This window comes from Betta splendens, chromosome 5, assembly GCF_900634795.4.
Source record: "Betta splendens chromosome 5, fBetSpl5.4, whole genome shotgun sequence".
Lineage (NCBI taxonomy): Eukaryota > Metazoa > Chordata > Actinopteri > Anabantiformes > Osphronemidae > Betta > Betta splendens.
The window spans coordinates 12,749,457-12,765,627 of NC_040885.2; the positions used below are offsets into that span (position 1 = coordinate 12,749,457).

The 16,171-nt window shown below is 46.6% G+C and overlaps 2 protein-coding genes across 4 annotated transcripts; both read right to left on the bottom strand.

Moving 5' to 3' along the window:
* Nucleotides 1-529: 529 nt before the first annotated feature.
* On the bottom strand, nucleotides 530-6,846 carry si:ch211-161c3.6 (high mobility group AT-hook 2b). Of its 3 annotated transcripts, none has more exons than XM_029149728.3 (6): nucleotides 6,599-6,846; nucleotides 4,437-4,643; nucleotides 4,240-4,323; nucleotides 3,599-3,649; nucleotides 3,457-3,495; nucleotides 530-2,369 (listed from the first exon to the last, which is right to left on the bottom strand). In XM_029149728.3, the coding sequence occupies exons 2-6, from the start codon at nucleotides 4,539-4,541 to the stop codon at nucleotides 2,286-2,288; spliced, it is 363 nt and encodes a 120-aa protein (XP_029005561.1). In that variant the 5' UTR covers nucleotides 4,542-4,643; nucleotides 6,599-6,846; the 3' UTR covers nucleotides 530-2,285. The 3 variants fall into 3 exon arrangements, with proteins under 3 accessions (XP_029005561.1, XP_029005562.1, XP_029005563.1); XM_029149729.3 differs by lacking the exon at nucleotides 6,599-6,846 and adding an exon at nucleotides 6,426-6,570; XM_029149730.3 differs by lacking the exon at nucleotides 6,599-6,846 and adding an exon at nucleotides 5,769-6,153.
* Nucleotides 6,847-7,748: 902 nt separating this feature from the next.
* mst1 (macrophage stimulating 1) lies at nucleotides 7,749-16,149 on the bottom strand. Its single transcript, XM_029149710.3, has 18 exons — nucleotides 15,886-16,149; nucleotides 15,340-15,484; nucleotides 14,524-14,639; nucleotides 14,323-14,437; nucleotides 14,104-14,240; nucleotides 13,911-14,031; nucleotides 13,664-13,782; nucleotides 12,273-12,447; nucleotides 12,071-12,201; nucleotides 11,733-11,835; nucleotides 11,390-11,526; nucleotides 11,271-11,303; nucleotides 11,065-11,176; nucleotides 10,914-10,991; nucleotides 10,639-10,785; nucleotides 10,347-10,453; nucleotides 10,109-10,248; nucleotides 7,749-9,617 (listed from the first exon to the last, which is right to left on the bottom strand). The coding sequence occupies exons 1-18, from the start codon at nucleotides 15,932-15,934 to the stop codon at nucleotides 9,417-9,419; spliced, it is 2,166 nt and encodes a 721-aa protein (XP_029005543.1). The 5' UTR covers nucleotides 15,935-16,149; the 3' UTR covers nucleotides 7,749-9,416.
* Between the last annotated feature and the right edge of the window lie 22 nt (nucleotides 16,150-16,171).

Consider the following 16,171-nt stretch of genomic DNA (forward strand, 5'->3'; position numbering starts at 1 on the left):
GGTTCAGCTCATCTGGTAGCAATTTAGTAAACAATGTTGAAGTACATAGAATTATTGGGATGCAACATATCAGTGATAAAATAAGCACATTCTAGAGAAGAATATATATATATACAGTAAATGATTGGTGATATTCAAGTTTATGTAATAACTAATACGTGATATGTAAGATAAATGTCAACCGCGCGTCATGGAACAGCATAATAACTTGGAGCTGTCCATCGGTTTAAGTGCTGAAATCTCAATCAGTAAAAGTCAAGTCATCTATGTCTCTTTGATTTTTTTAAAAACACACAACAATTAGTCAAGCTACACAAAAACAATATCTCTGAGATCTCTAGTCGTATGGGAGGAAATGGTTATTGGTTCACAGGTCAAATGTGCGCCTTTAAAAGTTAATCTGAGTGTGAGTTCGCTCCTAATCTAATCACACAGGCTGCTTTAGTCACTGTCAGACTAAACAGAGCGACCAAAGCCACATTAAAAACAAATCCAACATTTTAGTTGCCAAGTTTAAAAACTACTAAATTATGAATGGGTTGTTATTTAATGGAAGACGGTCGCTCAGACAAACAAAACAAAAGAGAAAACATACAAAGTAAAAAGGTTTTGCTGCTACATCTACAGTACATAGATGCCACCTAATACATAATGTAAAAGTTATATTCTCTGTCCTTTTTTATTTAGTTATTACCCACAATTTCGTTAGTGATTCTCTCAAAGTAATACCTGTCATTTATTTCTGCACTGCGAGGTTTTTTGCTGCCCTTCCTTTCATATCACATGAATTAAGAGAGTGTCACACATACAATTTACAGTGTAAGAGTCAGAAAACACATGATGTAATAAAAATCAGAAAGGAGTAACAAAACTGCCAAAAAGAAAGACAAAAATAATTCAACTAATATTTCAAACTACACCTAAAAAGCAAGTATTTCATCAAGTTGTTGTAAACTATGGGCTGCGTTTTATTTCCCGTGGGAACAAACCTCACTTTACAGTTTTTAAAAATGACCCCGCTGCTTTTTGTTGGACTCCTCTGCTGGAGCGTGACGTGCCCGTGTTTGCGTGTGGAGCTGAAACCGCGTGCCTGTGTTGTACGTCATACGTGAACCTCATACGAGGATCCGTTTGCTGGTGATCGTCTGTCCTGCGTGTTACTGAGGTAGAAGGAGAGCGTCTAACTGAGGTTTACATGAGGTCTCTGTGTCAAGGCATACTGGTAATGTCAAATACAGATCAGAAACACAACAAACACCGCACAACAATTATTACGGAGCAGACTGACAACGCTTTCCTGAATACTTTTGTACCTGAGGTTTCGATATGGTGTAAAAGCACTGTAATAGTAAAATCCTGAGTGTGGCAAAATGACACGTCAACACGGTTGTTGACTACAGTATTTATGAAAGGTGTCTTTCCAAAACGACAAATCCAACTGAGCCGGTCCTAAACAAGCTACTGCTTGGTAGGAAAATGATTCATTTCACCAGGATAATGAACAGTCTTGTGCTCGCACTGATGTTCGAGCCAATGCCGTCCTTCACGTTTGCCTTCGAGCGTTGAGCTCAGTCAGATCCTGCACTTTGGAACGAAACCCTTCACATCTACTTTCACAATAAGAGCGTCAGCGCGTGTGTCTATTTGTAACATTGCTAAAAAAAAAAAAAGTCAACGTCTTGCTCCGATTTCATGAGTTAGAAACACGTTTCAATAAGTTAGGTTTAAAGAAATAGGCCTTTTTTTTGGAAAATATGCTTCACAGTAGCAGCTTTGCATAAAGGACTGGAAGTTCAGGGAAACAGCTGGGTGGATTCTGCTTAGCGATAACAAACAGTTGATCTTTAAAACTCAGATGCACCTTTTTTTTTTTACACCTTTTTACACATTAAATAGAATAGAGAGATATTAGTGGATGTTAGTAGGTAGATTGTGGACGTCCATCTGAGGCAGACGGCCGTTTCCCTGCTTCTCGACTTTGTGCTAAGCTGAGCTAATCGGCTTCTGGCTGCATTTTGAACACGCAGACGTGAAAGTTATTTCCCCAACATCTATTTCCTTTAAATGTCACTGATAACCATCAAATTCTTTAAAACGGAGTCTGTTCACCGAACTCGCGAATCGCCATATTCCCGGTACAACATCAGATCTGAAGAAAATCCCGCTGGAGAAGAAACTAAAGTCTGATCTCTCTTGTCTCGTTTTGATTTATGTGTGTGTTCCTGAGTCCCCGTCGTAGACGAGGAGCCAGGCTTTACCCCGCTTTGTTTGAGGTAGCTGTCCCACTACTCCCCTTCCTCCTGGGCTGGAACCTGAGATGACGAGGGCTCGGCCTGCGACGGGCCCTCCTCGGCCTCCTCCGACGGGCCCTGGAACAGCAGGGGACCACAATCAGTCCAGTGACTCATTACACGCGAAGCACTGAATCAATAGTAGAACGGGCCCGCGAGCAAATGAGTGTAAAAACTTCATTGAGACTGTGATCGCGTGTGGAGAAGTAGGTCCAGCTGTCAGACCCAGAGAAGTGAGGAACATGACGGTTATGTCAGGAAACCAAGAAGACAGAGGAAGAGAACAGTTAGATCAGGTTTCCCCTCTTTACACTGACTCATTCTTCCCCTTCATGTGCGTGTCTGAGAAAGGGAGTCTGTCTCAACGGTTTCAGTTCTTGAAGCATCATAACCTCTTTGACTAACTGCTCGCTGGGGAGGATGCGATAAGGCGGACGAGGGGCATCGAGCGAACGCGAGCGGCCGCTCTGCCGCCAACTCTTGTGCAAGGCTTCCCTTTGAAACGCCAGCGCCACGGCTGCGCCGAGCCAGCTTTCTGAGAAACGGGGTGCAGCGCAGCTTCGCCAGAACTGGATGCCGCGGGAGGATGCGTGCCTGGCGTGCCTGGGGAATCGCACCGGCATCCGCGCGTTTCCTAGAACCCGTCGCATCCGCGTCACACAGAGAACGAGGGCGAAATGCGAACTAAAACTAGTGTACGAATGCAATTTATGTACGTATGTTTATATACAGAGAGAGATACGCTGCAAAAGTATTTGCAAAAAAAAAAAAAAAAAAGTTGTCTGCACAAAGACAACGTCCTCCATCCTCATGGATGAAGTTGTGACTGGAATCATTCAGACACGTGCATTTGTTTACGCTGGTCAACAACCAACACGCGCTGTGGTGAGTGCTGTTCCATGGGCCCTCAGTGAGGAGCCATTACACACACAGACCTCTGATCAGCTCGAGAAGCTCCAGCATTAACGTAACTGGCGTTGGTCCAAAGGTAACATGATATGAACAGGTGAAAGGAGCGAAGGCGCCTCCGGGATCGGTTTTAAATCCTCAGACCTGCTGCTCAGTCACATTTGCTTCAGTTTCATCTGTCATTTGGGGAAACGCGTGGCTACGTCAGAACAAAACTGCCCCACCCTCTCACCCCCTCACCCTCCCTTTTCCTCACCTGCTGCTCCTCAGGTGCTTCTTGAACTACTTTCTGGGGCTGTGGGGTGAAGAAGCACAAACATGAGCGTGATGAGACGTGAACCAGTGCACATTGACGATTAACCCGGTGGCGTCTGGAAGTGTAAATGATTGCTCCATACCCATTTCCTCGGTCGCCCACGCGGCCGTCTCTCGCCGACAGGCTCGACTTTCTGAGGAAAAAAACGGTCGAATGGAGAAAGAGAGAGGCTCAAATTCTAACAAGCAGGTCCCATTAAAAACAGTTCAGTTTGTTTCTCTTCTAAGCCGTTTCAGGTCCACGGGGAACATTTCTCTCAGGAGCCACAATTATGATTCAATTTGACGTCCACAATTTGTGTGACCTGTGTGTCAACATGTAAGAGTACATATATTTATGTTCTGGCGCTTTAATATCATCTAAAAATCACATAAATAATGAAATCGTTTGACCCGACTCTGTTTTTTTCACATGTAGGGACAAAACAGCTGACGCGGCCGTTTAAATCAGGGCAAAATGCACGAGCTGCTCCTCCAAGTCTCCTGATTTGATGGAGCGCTGCCAGCGAGGGCACAGCTACTGCTCCTCCAGACAACACAGACTTCCTGACGTCCTCCGATTTCAACTTGATTTTTTGTCAAACTATATACAGTGACATAGTTTGTGCTCTATTTTATTTTAAGTTCTGTGGTTTGACACAAAATCATGACAACCATGTTCAGGATTATAAAAAAAATTGGCAAACAAATTTCTAATAATTTCGTATCTCCGACGGGTCTCAACCTTCAGTGCAGCTCTGGGCCCTTTGTTCTTGCTGCCTTTGGGTCGTCCTCTTGGTCGCTTTGGAGTCGGCGGCCCAACGGGCTCCTGTGGAGACGGATGTAGAGCCAATAATTCCACTCTACTTCCACACATTCTGATATTGAATGACTTTAACGACACAGTCAAACGGGTCCAATCAGCTGAAAGCGGGGTCCCACCTGCTGCTGCTTGCGGGGCCGACCCCTGCCCCGGCGCTGGGGCTCAGGAGGAGACTGGGCCGTGCTGGGCTGGGGAGACGGCTCTCTGGTCCCACTGTTACTCATGCCTGTGTCTGTGCACCTGCCTCAAAACGTGTGGGCATCAAAGCTCGGGGGGCGGGAGCAGCCTCGCGGGCCCGAAGAGGAGAAAGACCTGAGTATCAGGAGCTGGAGACGAGCGCAAAGAGAGGGGGATCAATGTCAACTCTGGACTCATCGCCGGAGTGTTGTGGGATAAAAAGCCCCATTTCTCTACTTCGCATGTTTTCCATTTTGCACGATTACTTCAGCGGGTTTCAAACTGTGCTTAATGCATCAATGAGAGCAGAATTCGGAATCACGGAGGAGCCTTTTCCAAGAGCAAGCGTGGGAACTGCTTGTATATAAGCCTTGGCACCAGGGTCATCGGAACACAGACGGGGATCTGGCAAATGCAGGGAAACCTGAGAGTGGTGTGCAGTGCCTAAAAGTAGCACAGATATTCACAACTCAATCTACCGTCCAAAAGCCGCGTCTGCTTCACTGTACGCCGTCTTTCCATCTGCCCTCTGTGAGCTATTTCTCAATGGATTTGTGCGTGCGGTAGGCGTGGCGACGCTGCTACGACTGGAGCTGGAAAAAAGCCCTGACAATAATGTAGCGCACAAACACGATCGGCTACAAAGTGTCCTCGGTGGCAAAGGATGAAAGCAATCATTGCAAAGCAGCAAAGTGCTAAAAAACAGTAATATTTAGCTTATTTGTCTCAGTTTTATGATTTCTTTTGAACTTAATAAACATTTGGATAATTAAAAAAAATCAATAATAGCAATCAATCTCTGGTATGAGCTTCTTCATTTTGAGGATTTGTTGTCTCATATGTGACACTAAACTCAATGTCTGTGTTTGTACAGCCTTTAAAAATGTATTAAATAATGACAGTTTCTGCCATTTTATAACCCCAGTATCTAGAATTAAAATGATTAAAAACACCTGTATCTGTCAACATTTTCCTAAAAATATTCACAATGTCCAGTGGTAAAAGTCTAACAGCTCGTTTTATCATGAACAGATCCAGGACCAGTCAACCTGTGACCTGCTGTAGTTTGCTTCACTGGGACATTTTACTCAACAAGTTACAGAACTTCAAAATTCTGAATGCTTTATAGCTTGATCCATCTCCTGTTGTTGTACTTGCAGCTCAAGTGACGTTTTCCAAACACACACACACACACACACACACACACACACACACACACACACACACACACACACGCTCAGTGATCACTGCACGTTTGTTGTGGGTTTATTTACCTGCTCCTTAATTATTTACCCGATCCACTGACTTTTTGGCTCCAGCCGGTGCTGCTCGTGCACCACAACGCCTGGCGGTGCGAGGAATGTGCCACACGCTAATTGCCAACACGTCCCATCAGAACGGCCGCGCTCCAACAGGAAAGTCGGAGCAATGTGAGAAAAGTACGTTCCGGCAGAAACGGGACGCGCGACGTGGTTCGGTGGCGTTTAAACGCCTTCCAGCCGGCGTCCCGCACTCCCGCAGCCGCAGCAGCGGCAGCCCGTCCGCTCAACGAGCACTCATGGCAGTCAAGTACGGGACTGAATGTACTTTTTGCATATGGGCGGCAATTGCAGGAGTAAAAGTGAGATATACATTCGTTTGCGGGCTTTAAAATAAAGATGCGTGGCGCACACGCGACGCGAACCAATGGATCCACGCGATCCCGACTTGATTTGAGGCGACTGGCACATGTTTGACTGGAAAACGACAGCCGAGGCCATCAGTGTTTAAACGCATAAAGTCGGCGGTCACCGCACAACATCCCCCTGCTTCCATCACTTGCGCAATCGCAAATGTTTTGGATCTCGGAGAGATAACAGGTCCGGCGACACGCGCGCACACACACACACACACACACACACACACACACACACCATGTGCGGGAACTTTACCATGAGGGACAAAGGCAGGCAACACAGGTGCAAAAGCTCTGCTCCCCGAACCAGTGTGGACACATATAGCCCACATACGTTCAGGCTATAGGCTCCGTGTTCAGCCCGAGTGCTTCTGTCCGCGCGGGCAGCGCCAAACGCAACGCGACGAGCGCAGACGCTGCACAACTTACCTAGACTCGCTTTGCGGCTTCACCTGGACGTCCGCACACAGACGGCTCACTTTGTGCTGCTGCACAACTATGAAAATGTTAGTGTATCGACCGCCTCATTGGCTGAAACGAAAGGGTAATCTCTCTCTCTCTCTCTCTCTCTCTCTCTCTCTCTCTCTCTCTCTCCCTCGCTCTCCTCCTCTAATCGGAAATGTGTGTGATCCCCCAGACGTCCAGTCACGAATACCCCAGTTGCAGTATAATGGGGGGGTGGTAGCGCAGCAGTTTGCATTGCATACTTTCTCTATTAAAGCATGTTTCAAGCAAGAGCGAGGAGGGAAGGAGGGTTGAAACGCAGGACCCCGCCCCGCAACGCGCACCGGACCACCCACTTGAGAGGGGAGAGAGACGGAGAGAGAGAGAGAGGGAGACGGGCACCACGGAGGGTAGAGCCTGGTTCCGGGGTTCCCTGAGTGGGGTCCAGGGGCTGGGAAGTTCCCCGCAGAAGGCAGGAAAGGGTTCGCTGCAGTGAGAGTGACGGTAAGATCGCACCGTCCGCGTAGGTTTCACTCTCTCTCCCTGCTGTTATCTCCCCGCCTACAGTGTTTTAGTTGTACTGTTTACTATAAGTCACAAAAAAGGACTTAAATATCACATGGGGTTTTTTACAGCAAAGTGTGGAGGGCTGTGTATTTAAGGGGAAGGTGAAAACTTTCCCTACTCACAAACTCAGTTTTATTATTTTTTGAATGCATTGTTTAAAATAAGTGGATAATTAAAAAGTGAATGTTCATGTTTTTTTTTTTTTTAATTTTGTTTTATTTTTTGTGCTCCATTTGGTTGAAATCTTGTCATTTGAACGTGAATGTGAGCACACATTCCAGGGGCGGCTAAAGCTGGAGTCATGTCAGGTGAGTGCGCTGGCATGAGCCCAACTCCACGTACAGCCTTACGTTGAGGTGGAAGCAAGAAAACGGGAACAGCTCCACGTGTCAGTTTCATTGAAATTCAACGACTCACTCTGAAAATCCAGTGAAGTGACACTGATGCGTTTACAAGCGTAGCGTGAATCTGAATATGCAAACCGTCTGTGTCATTCAGCCCCCACGCGATTTCCCAGGTCTTTACTATGAAATGCATAAAGCAGCAAAACAAAGACAACATTTGCATATTTGTGTAGCAGCGTTTATTACAAATTATTTCCCAGAAGCATTTTGGCAGCACTTGCTCAGAACAAGTAGTCATAAGTGAATTTGATTAGTCATTTCCTAGAATTTTTACTGAATGTAAGTCAACACAATGACACTAAAATCATAACCGTCTACCTGCTATTTTTAATAGATGCAGACAGATAATTGTCCGTCATCAGTTAGAGAACACAGTCTAGACTTCAGTCCCAGTTTCATCTACACACTGCAATAACAAAATGTCAGTAGATGTGATTGTTCCAGACAAAAGACAAAAAAAGACGACGTGTGTGTGTGTGTGTGTGTTTGTGTGTGTGTGTGTGTGTGTGTGTGTGTGTGTGTGTGTGTGTGTGTGTGTGTGTGTGCCAGAGAAAGCACTTAGCGGCCCTCTGCAGGCTGGTGTGCGTCGGAGATTCGGTCAGACTCTGATCTTGAGGTTTATTTAGGCTGAATTCCGTGGGCTCATCAGGACTGGGTTATAAAAATCCTCCTATAGAACTAGAAAGAATGTGCAGCGCATACAGTTCTGCATAAGGCACAAAGGCATGTCTTTAGAGGTGGGGGCAGGCATCAAAAGACAGGCAGAGGAGGGATTTCTTTAGAGGCTGGGGGCAAAGGAGGTATTCTGGAGCTGCATTCAGTGCCAGCGAGAGGAGGGGAGCTGTACAGTTTTGTGGTAAAGGGTGCATATCCAGGGAACTGTGCTGTAAGACCACCCCCCACCCCACTGCCCCCTTCAATAACAACCAAGCCCAGCACTCCTACTCTCCATTCACAGGCATCCTCAAATAACAAAATATGCTGCCTCACTGTAACAGCTGTGAGCACATGAGAGCATATGGTGGTGATAAGGGATGGATGGATGGATGGATGGATGGATGGATGGATGGATGGATGGATGCGTAGATAGATGGATGGATGGATGCGTAGATAGATGGATGGATGGAGTCCATAGATGGATCAATGAATGAATGGATGGATGGATGGATGGATGGATGGATGGATGCATAGATGGATGCATAGATGGATGAATAGATGGATGAATAGATCATCCATCTATTCATCCATCTATTCATCCATGGATGGATGGATGGATGGATGGATCAATGAATGAATAGATGGATGGATGAATGGATGGATGGATCAATGAATGAATGGATGGATGGATGGATGGATGGATGGATGGATGGATGGATGGATGGATGGATGGATGGATGGATCAATGAATGAATGAATGAATGAATGGATGGATGGATGGATGGATGGATCAATGAATGAATGAATGAATGGATGGATGGATGGATGGATGGATGGATGGATGGATGGATGGATGGATGGATGGATGGATGGATGCTCTGATAGCTTTTTGCAGCGTTAGAGCGTTGTCTTAGATGCTGCTCGTGCATTACATGATGACTACATTTGAATAAAGATGACTTTGTTTGCACGTCGGCTCATTCTGTCTAGTGAAGTTTCGCTGCAGCCTGAGACCCTGACGGACGCCTACTGATTGCTGCTATATTTGAATAAATGAGCTGCACTTGAATAGATGTGCTGCAAACGGGTATAAAGAAATTGTAAAGGTTAATATATTAATTTAATAGCAACAATGAAAGATAACTGTGATGAACAACATGCAAATAGTTCACTGTTCAAACAGAGTCTGACAACGTCCCAGTCAGTCCCTGGTCCTTGTCCATCTCCATGACCTTCTTTATCCAGTCCACATAGACGGAGACGCGGATGAAGATGTTGGGCTGCCCTGGGTGTCCACAGCGCCTCATGGGTATGATCACGCCCTCCAGGACCCAGCAGTCCCTGTTCTGACACGCCAACGGGCCCCCGTAGTCTCTCTGCAGGCACAGAACAGCACTCTGGGGTCATTATTCGTCTCTGTTATGACTGACTGTCAGCGCTGCGCTTGGAAACGGCTCGTCTAGTTCGCCTCCATTATCCCAACGGTGTCTGTCTTTAGATCATAGAGGCTTATAAATAGCCGGACGCTTCTTTTTTGCTTACAGCCATTGTCATCATCAAAATATTTTTTTTTCATCATCGGGATTATGATTAATAGGATGATGATCAACTTTCCAAACATCACTGCGTGATTCCTGCTCATCGGAGGCAGAGTTTGACACATCGCGTGTTCAGCCAACGCCAGCAGCTGATCAGTGTAACGATACCATGAGTCACCAAACAGCAGGTCAGGGCTCACGCGGGGCCTGTAAGGCTCTAGCTTTGGTATGAAGTGATCGGCAGGTAGTGTGTGTAATAATAATCAGTGAGATCAGATGAATGTGAATGGGACAGACTGGAGCTATGCGTTCGCTGCATGGACACCCACCTCACAGGCTCCTACTCCACCCTGGAAAGATGATGTGCACATCTCATTCTCACGCACACGACCTCTGAAGTATTTGTTGCATTTATTGTTGCTTAAAACTGGAACGTGGGCCACGTTGAGGACAGTCTCGTTTCCGGTCCCTTTAAGAAGATTATAAAAGAGGGTAATGAATATAAAAGTATATTGCAGTGTGGAAGCAAACCAGGTCAAGCCTTCGTTTCCAGCGGATGCTACTTGCCTTTTGTCTCACCCCATCCTGCGATCTCACAGTCCGTGCCCTCGGCAACAATGTAGCGCTCAGGAGGAAGGCAGATCTGAGACACGCGCTCGTTAAACTGGGCGGGGCTACGGAAGGAACAGAGTCAGATGGGCCGACCTGTGTGTGTGTGTGTGTGTGCGTGCGTGTGTGTGGATGGATGGTGTGCATGCGCGTGCTTCTGTGTGTGTGTGTGTGTGTGTGTGGATGGATGGATGGTGTGCATGCGCGCTCGCGTGTGTGTGTGTATGCATGTGCCTGTGTGTGTACACACTATTCCAGCTGCAGCATGACCAGCTGAGACTCTGAGGGGCCGCAGACGATCTTGGTGAGGGGGATGGTTTGTTTGCCGGGTTCTCCTTCTTTCGGATCCCGAAACAGCGTTCCCATCATGGCCGAGTACCCGGGCAGGTCCACGTAGCTGTGCAGGCGTGCAGTACACGTGGAAATGCAGTTAAAGTACTATTACAGTAAAAAGGGTGTTAGAAACGTGGAACATCTTTTGTTGTGCTCATATATGAAGTTATGACGTCAAAGCGAAGCACTTACCATGAGGAGAAGCACTGCTTGGTGCTGATCACCCATCTGGCGTCAACCAGGGATCCTCCACAGAAGTGATTTCCCTTCCTGCACACAGGGACCGGGGTCACACAGACGGCGGCGCGTTGGTCACGTGCGTGGGCTCACGGCGTCGCCTCACCTGTCTCTGAGGCTCACTGTCCACGGAGAGTTCCCAGGAATCCCGTTGATGATGCGCGTCCTGGGATTTTTGCGGTCGTCTCGCTTCCCGCACTCGCTGAACTCCACCTTTTCTGTGGAGGAGGAAGAAGGACGGCGCGTTACTGTTGGAGCCACGAGACGAGGAGGCCTGCGGTCGACTTGCTTCAGAATGGTTCAGAGACTGACCCACTGTTTGAGTCAGGGACACTTTCTCTCCAGCTGTTCAAAACACCAAGAAATAAGTCGTCATGTTGATGCATTTCCAGCACACGTGGCACTAAAACAATGGATGAGTGGTTCTGTACCACACTGCTTAATGGCACAGTAGTCAAACTCGGTTTTTGGGTCGGTGGTGTAGCACCAGGGTCCATGCTGGTCCCCATCTGGGTTACGGCAGTAGTTCTCAGTCAGATTAGCCTCAGGATGTGTCCTTGGGTTGATCCTGGAAAATGAAAGTCATTCTTCTGTTTCTATTGGTGAGCAAATCTTTCATTAGCCCAAATGGACACTGGAACTTTCCCACTTGCTGGAATCCTTCATAATACCCTAAAAAACACTGCTTGATTTTGTCTTTAATATGAGTGATGGGGACAAAATAGCTGCATAGTTAGCGCTCTCATTTGGCCGTGACTCCACAGCTCAGCCTACTTTGTCTGGTGAGGCGTGTGGACGTTCCACTTCTGGCAGGTGATCCCTTTACGGGTTTTGCGAACCATTCCTCTGTAGTTTTTTCCATTTTCTTGATAGCAATCTGAAAAGAAAAGTTTAACAGCACAATATCCTCTCATATTTGTGCATATCTTAATGCACAGATGTGAGTGACCCTATCTTATATAAAGTACATGCACATCAATGCTTACAGAGAAGATTTAGTCACTGCATTTGAGCTCTCTCAACATTTTCCTGCTCCTTTACGTGAACAGGTTGTTGTAGCCATTTCATCACATTTCGATTCTGACCACTCAATCGCAATCAAAGACACGAACCCTCGGCTTCTATGTCGTCTGCACAGCGTTTGATCTGCAGGCAGAGCGCGGTCCTCATCTCCGGCACGGACGTGAAGCACCACGGAGCCTCCGACCCGTCCGGGTTGCGGCAGTAGTTCTCCTCCAAACCCCTAACGAGGTGGAACACGGTGAGCAGCGATCACGCAGATCCACGGACCTCCTCCTCCTCTTCCTCACTCACTTGCATTCGTAGGTGTTGGGGTAGAAGGGGTGCTCGTGAGGATGCTGGGTGTCCCAGCGCTGGCAGGGGATGCCGGACGTGGTCTCGTTGACTTTTCCTCTGTAATCCTCCCCGCGCCCACGGAAGCATTTGGTGGTGAAGCTCGAGCGCTGACGTTTCTCGGGAAGAACCTCAGCTGGACAGAAGGGGCAAATTAGTGTCTCAAGATGAACAGGGATTCATGGTTAGTGTTAGGTTCCCAGTTTGCAGTATTTAATGAGGATATTCTTTTATAAGAATAATGGTTCATGAATTAATCCTTTGATTGAAATTATTGGGGATTTGAAACAAATTCACATTCAATACTGCACTACACATACAAACATATGTAATGTAAAAAGTATTTATTTGTCTTAGTATAAAGTAGTAATGTGTTATCTTTAGCTACAAGCACCATAAAAAATGTGTGTGTATAATAATAATAAATATTGTATATTGTGTAGGAACATTAATTATCTTTAACCAAGTTTATTTTTCTAACTACGCCACAAGGCGGCGCTGTTCGACAGGCGTTCAGTACACGATGATCTCTGCTCTGTGAAAATCCCAGTGTTGCGCAACCGATGTTGACATTTTAGAGAAAGCTGAAATGCCTGGTTTGGGTTTTTTGTTTATATATGTCCTGGTACCTGAAGTTCAGAGTTTGAGTCGACATTTGTTAAATATTAGTCCAACACAGCAAACACAATTTAAAAATAGTTGCAGTCCTAATAAGCAAATAAGTTTAAACATAGTGATTTTGATTTTTTTATGTATATAAAGATTAATACCTTCAAACTAAATACAGGTTAACTGTGATTAACAGGTGGTTAACTACCTTCTATAAATTTAGATTTTAAAAACATTTTTAAACCCCTTTTCTCCTAATGTTCACCAAACTAGAAGCTGATACAAGCCACACAAAAAACAGAAATTAAATAAATAAAAGGTGTTTTAATTAACCTTTAATTAACCTGGAATCCTATGAAACAATGTGGTGCTTGACTTCCTGACAAGCATCTGCTCACTTCAGCCATATTAAGGAGAGTTGTGGGGGCAATCCTGAATGTGGCGAGCCATTTGCAGAAACAACAAAAAGGTGATTTCTCTAAATTTAATTACAGCTACTTAATGGGACTCTTTAATTCCGGTGTGACTCCTGTTGCCACGGGGATCGACTACATTCAGCTCACATGTCGCCACAGCGAAGCAACAACAACAACAACAACAACAATAAAAAAACAGCATCCAATCAAAATATCTCCAATAATGATTATTTCAATCCTTAATTAACCTTCTAGTTCTTCTCTCAGTCATTCCTGCGGTCTGTGCGCTCACACAACTGGCTTCTAACAGCAGCGCTAGCGTCTTACTGCACTTGCTGATCTCGCAGTTCTCCCGCTCCACCTCCGGGTCGGTGGTGTAGCACCAGGGCACCGGCGACGCATCCGGGTTGCGGCAGTAGTTGTCGTCCAAGCTCTTATCAGGGTACCTGAAACGTGAGTATCCAACAGTCACACACACACACACACACACGAGACGCAGAATCCGCCTCACTTTGACCTGAGGCTCGGAATGAGGGTGCGAATCGACTAAATGGCGGCCGTGGCGGACCCGTACTTCTCAGGCTGGTAGATGTGCTGATGAGGGTACTGCTGGTCCCAGCGCTGGCACTCTCTGCCGCTCACGGTGTGGTCCACCTGCCCCCTGTAGTCCTCCCCGTTGCACGTCATACACACCTCTGCAAGGTGAACGTGGGCTCGCGTCACACGGGCGCACACGGACCAGCATGCATCTGGGCGCGGCTACGAACCGTCTTTGCACTGGGGGATGTTGCAGCTCTCGTAGCGACGCTCGGGGTCGATGGTGTAGCACCAGGGCCCGATCCGGTCCCCGTCCGGGTTCCGGCAGTAGTTCAGCTCCAGGCCGTTGGCGGGCGAGGGGATCCACCTGCGACCAAATTCAGCTTTAAAAATACATCCCAGAGGATCCAGAACTGTTGATCTGTGCACAGCATGTGGATGTTTCTCACCTGTGATCGTGAGGAAACTTGGACCACCACTGTTGGCAGGTGAGGCCACTCTTTGTGGTCAAAACCTTCCCCCTGTAGTCCTCGCCTTTACCCACAATGCATTTCCTGACGTACACTGCAACAGAAGCACAAACCGACTCCAGCATCGGGCTGTTTGTTACAGTTACACACAGAGAGTGTTGCTCGTGACGCGTGTCCTACCCTTCTTCTCGTAAAGGTCACAGTTGACGTTCCTCTTCACCTCTGCGTTGTCGCCGTCGGCAACCCAGGGAAGATGTTTACAGGTGACGGCGGGACGGGTCTCGTAGTTGAACGCTCTGACGACGACACAAAGCGGCACAAACTAGGTTTGAAACTAATTCTGGTTAAGATTGAATATTTATGTCCACTTTATTATGAAGTCTAATTCAATCCATTACAGCAACTTCTGCAGTAAATAATCCTTATATTAATGTTTTGGCCTCCAGCCTCAGCTTCAGTTTAAGCCTTTTCACTGCTGTTTATAAATTATTTATTTATTATGCTCCAGGTTTAAGACTAACAGATTTTCCAAAAAGCAGGCGGATGTTTTTGTAGCTTTTTATATTTTAACAGACACTTTTCTTAAGAAAAAAACACAAACTTTGAAAGCAGAGGAGAGTGTGAGACAGAATAATTCGCAGCTGCCTCTCACCTTCTGTGAGCGACTAATAACAGTATTTGTGTGCCCCATTACCATAAAGTGGTTTAGTTAATCCTGTTAAACTTGATTCGTTTACATCACGCCTGGTCATCTGACTGCTCACATCTCCTGACCCATTGGACTTCAATACAGATCTTATCACGAGCCCAGATCTGAGGGATTGTCTTACAGTGTCCATTTGCATTCAGAGTCGTTAAGGACCCTCTGGTGTCGCTGCAAAACAGCTCCGACCCTGATGGCCTCCGTGCGTTCCGCATGTCGTTACGAATCTCAGCTCTGTTAAAGCCATCAGAACCCTCTCAGGCCGTGGTTTTCGTGGGGCTTAAGGTGGATACCTGCAGTCCAGAGACTGTGAGCAGCGCGTGGCACAGTCCTCCAGGTTCAGGCCCGGCAGCGACGACATTCGCGCCGAGTTCCAGGACGTAGGAACCAGCTCTCGGCCCTCGGAGCGCTGGAAGTCATTCAGGGGGCTGCGGTACCCTGTTGATGCAAAGCACGGCTGAAGCGGGTTCTGGTTCTGTTTCTGCATCGGCCCAGATGCAGTTTGAACTGGAACACAGGTGCTCACTGGTACCAGATGCGACATTTGGGCCTGAGCCTGTTCACTAATAACCTTTGGACCAAGACACAGCTGCTGGTTTGTGAAGGGAGCAAAGCACAAACAAACTAGTAACTTACAGTATATTTACAGAACAAATGTTAGGTAATAACAAAAATCACAAAACGACGTTTAAAATGCCACATTAACGCTCATTCGCCGACTTTACTTCTATAGACAGTAACTCTTACAACATGTGACCTAAACATGCTTCTAAAACAAACAAGGCAGAAGGTTTTAGCGTTTTTTAAAAGCAAGGATGAAGATGATGAAGTCTTCTTACCAGTGACCAGTCCGACTGTGAGGAGAAAACAGGACAAAAGCTGGTTCATTGTTTGTCTGCTCCAGATGAAACTCGAATTATTCTGGATAATGAATATATCCACAGAATGAGATCCTTTGACGAGCTTATTTGTTTTGTCTTTTTATTATAGGACTAACGGAATTAAAGGCTTGTCGTCAGGTCCTCCTGAAATAAAAGCAAATATCAGCTGGTTCTGAAGGATAACGCAAACCCTGAACCCGACCCAGGCCGAGGCGAACACCGAGTCCTAAGTCAAACAGAGGCC

What these genes read in the sequence shown, in the direction of transcription:
- si:ch211-161c3.6 (XM_029149728.3), bottom strand. Translation starts at nt 4,541, where the DNA reads ATGAGTAACAGTGGGACCAGAGAGCCGTCTCCCCAGCCCAGCACGGCC. An exon ending in GGCCCCGCAAGCAGCAGCAG is followed by an intron (nt 4,324 to 4,436) that starts GTGGGACCCCGC and finishes CCGTCTCCACAG; the next exon opens with GAGCCCGTTGGGCCGCCGAC. An exon ending in AAGCACCTGAGGAGCAGCAG is followed by an intron (nt 2,370 to 3,456) that starts GTGAGGAAAAGG and finishes CTGCTGTTCCAG; the next exon opens with GGCCCGTCGGAGGAGGCCGA.
- mst1 (XM_029149710.3), bottom strand. Translation starts at nt 15,934, where the DNA reads ATGAACCAGCTTTTGTCCTGTTTTCTCCTCACAGTCGGACTGGTCACT. An exon ending in AGACGACATAGAAGCCGAGG is followed by an intron (nt 11,836 to 12,070) that starts GTTCGTGTCTTT and finishes TTTTCTTTTCAG; the next exon opens with ATTGCTATCAAGAAAATGGA. An exon ending in AGGATGGGGTGAGACAAAAG is followed by an intron (nt 10,249 to 10,346) that starts GCAAGTAGCATC and finishes ATCTTCTTAAAG; the next exon opens with GGACCGGAAACGAGACTGTC.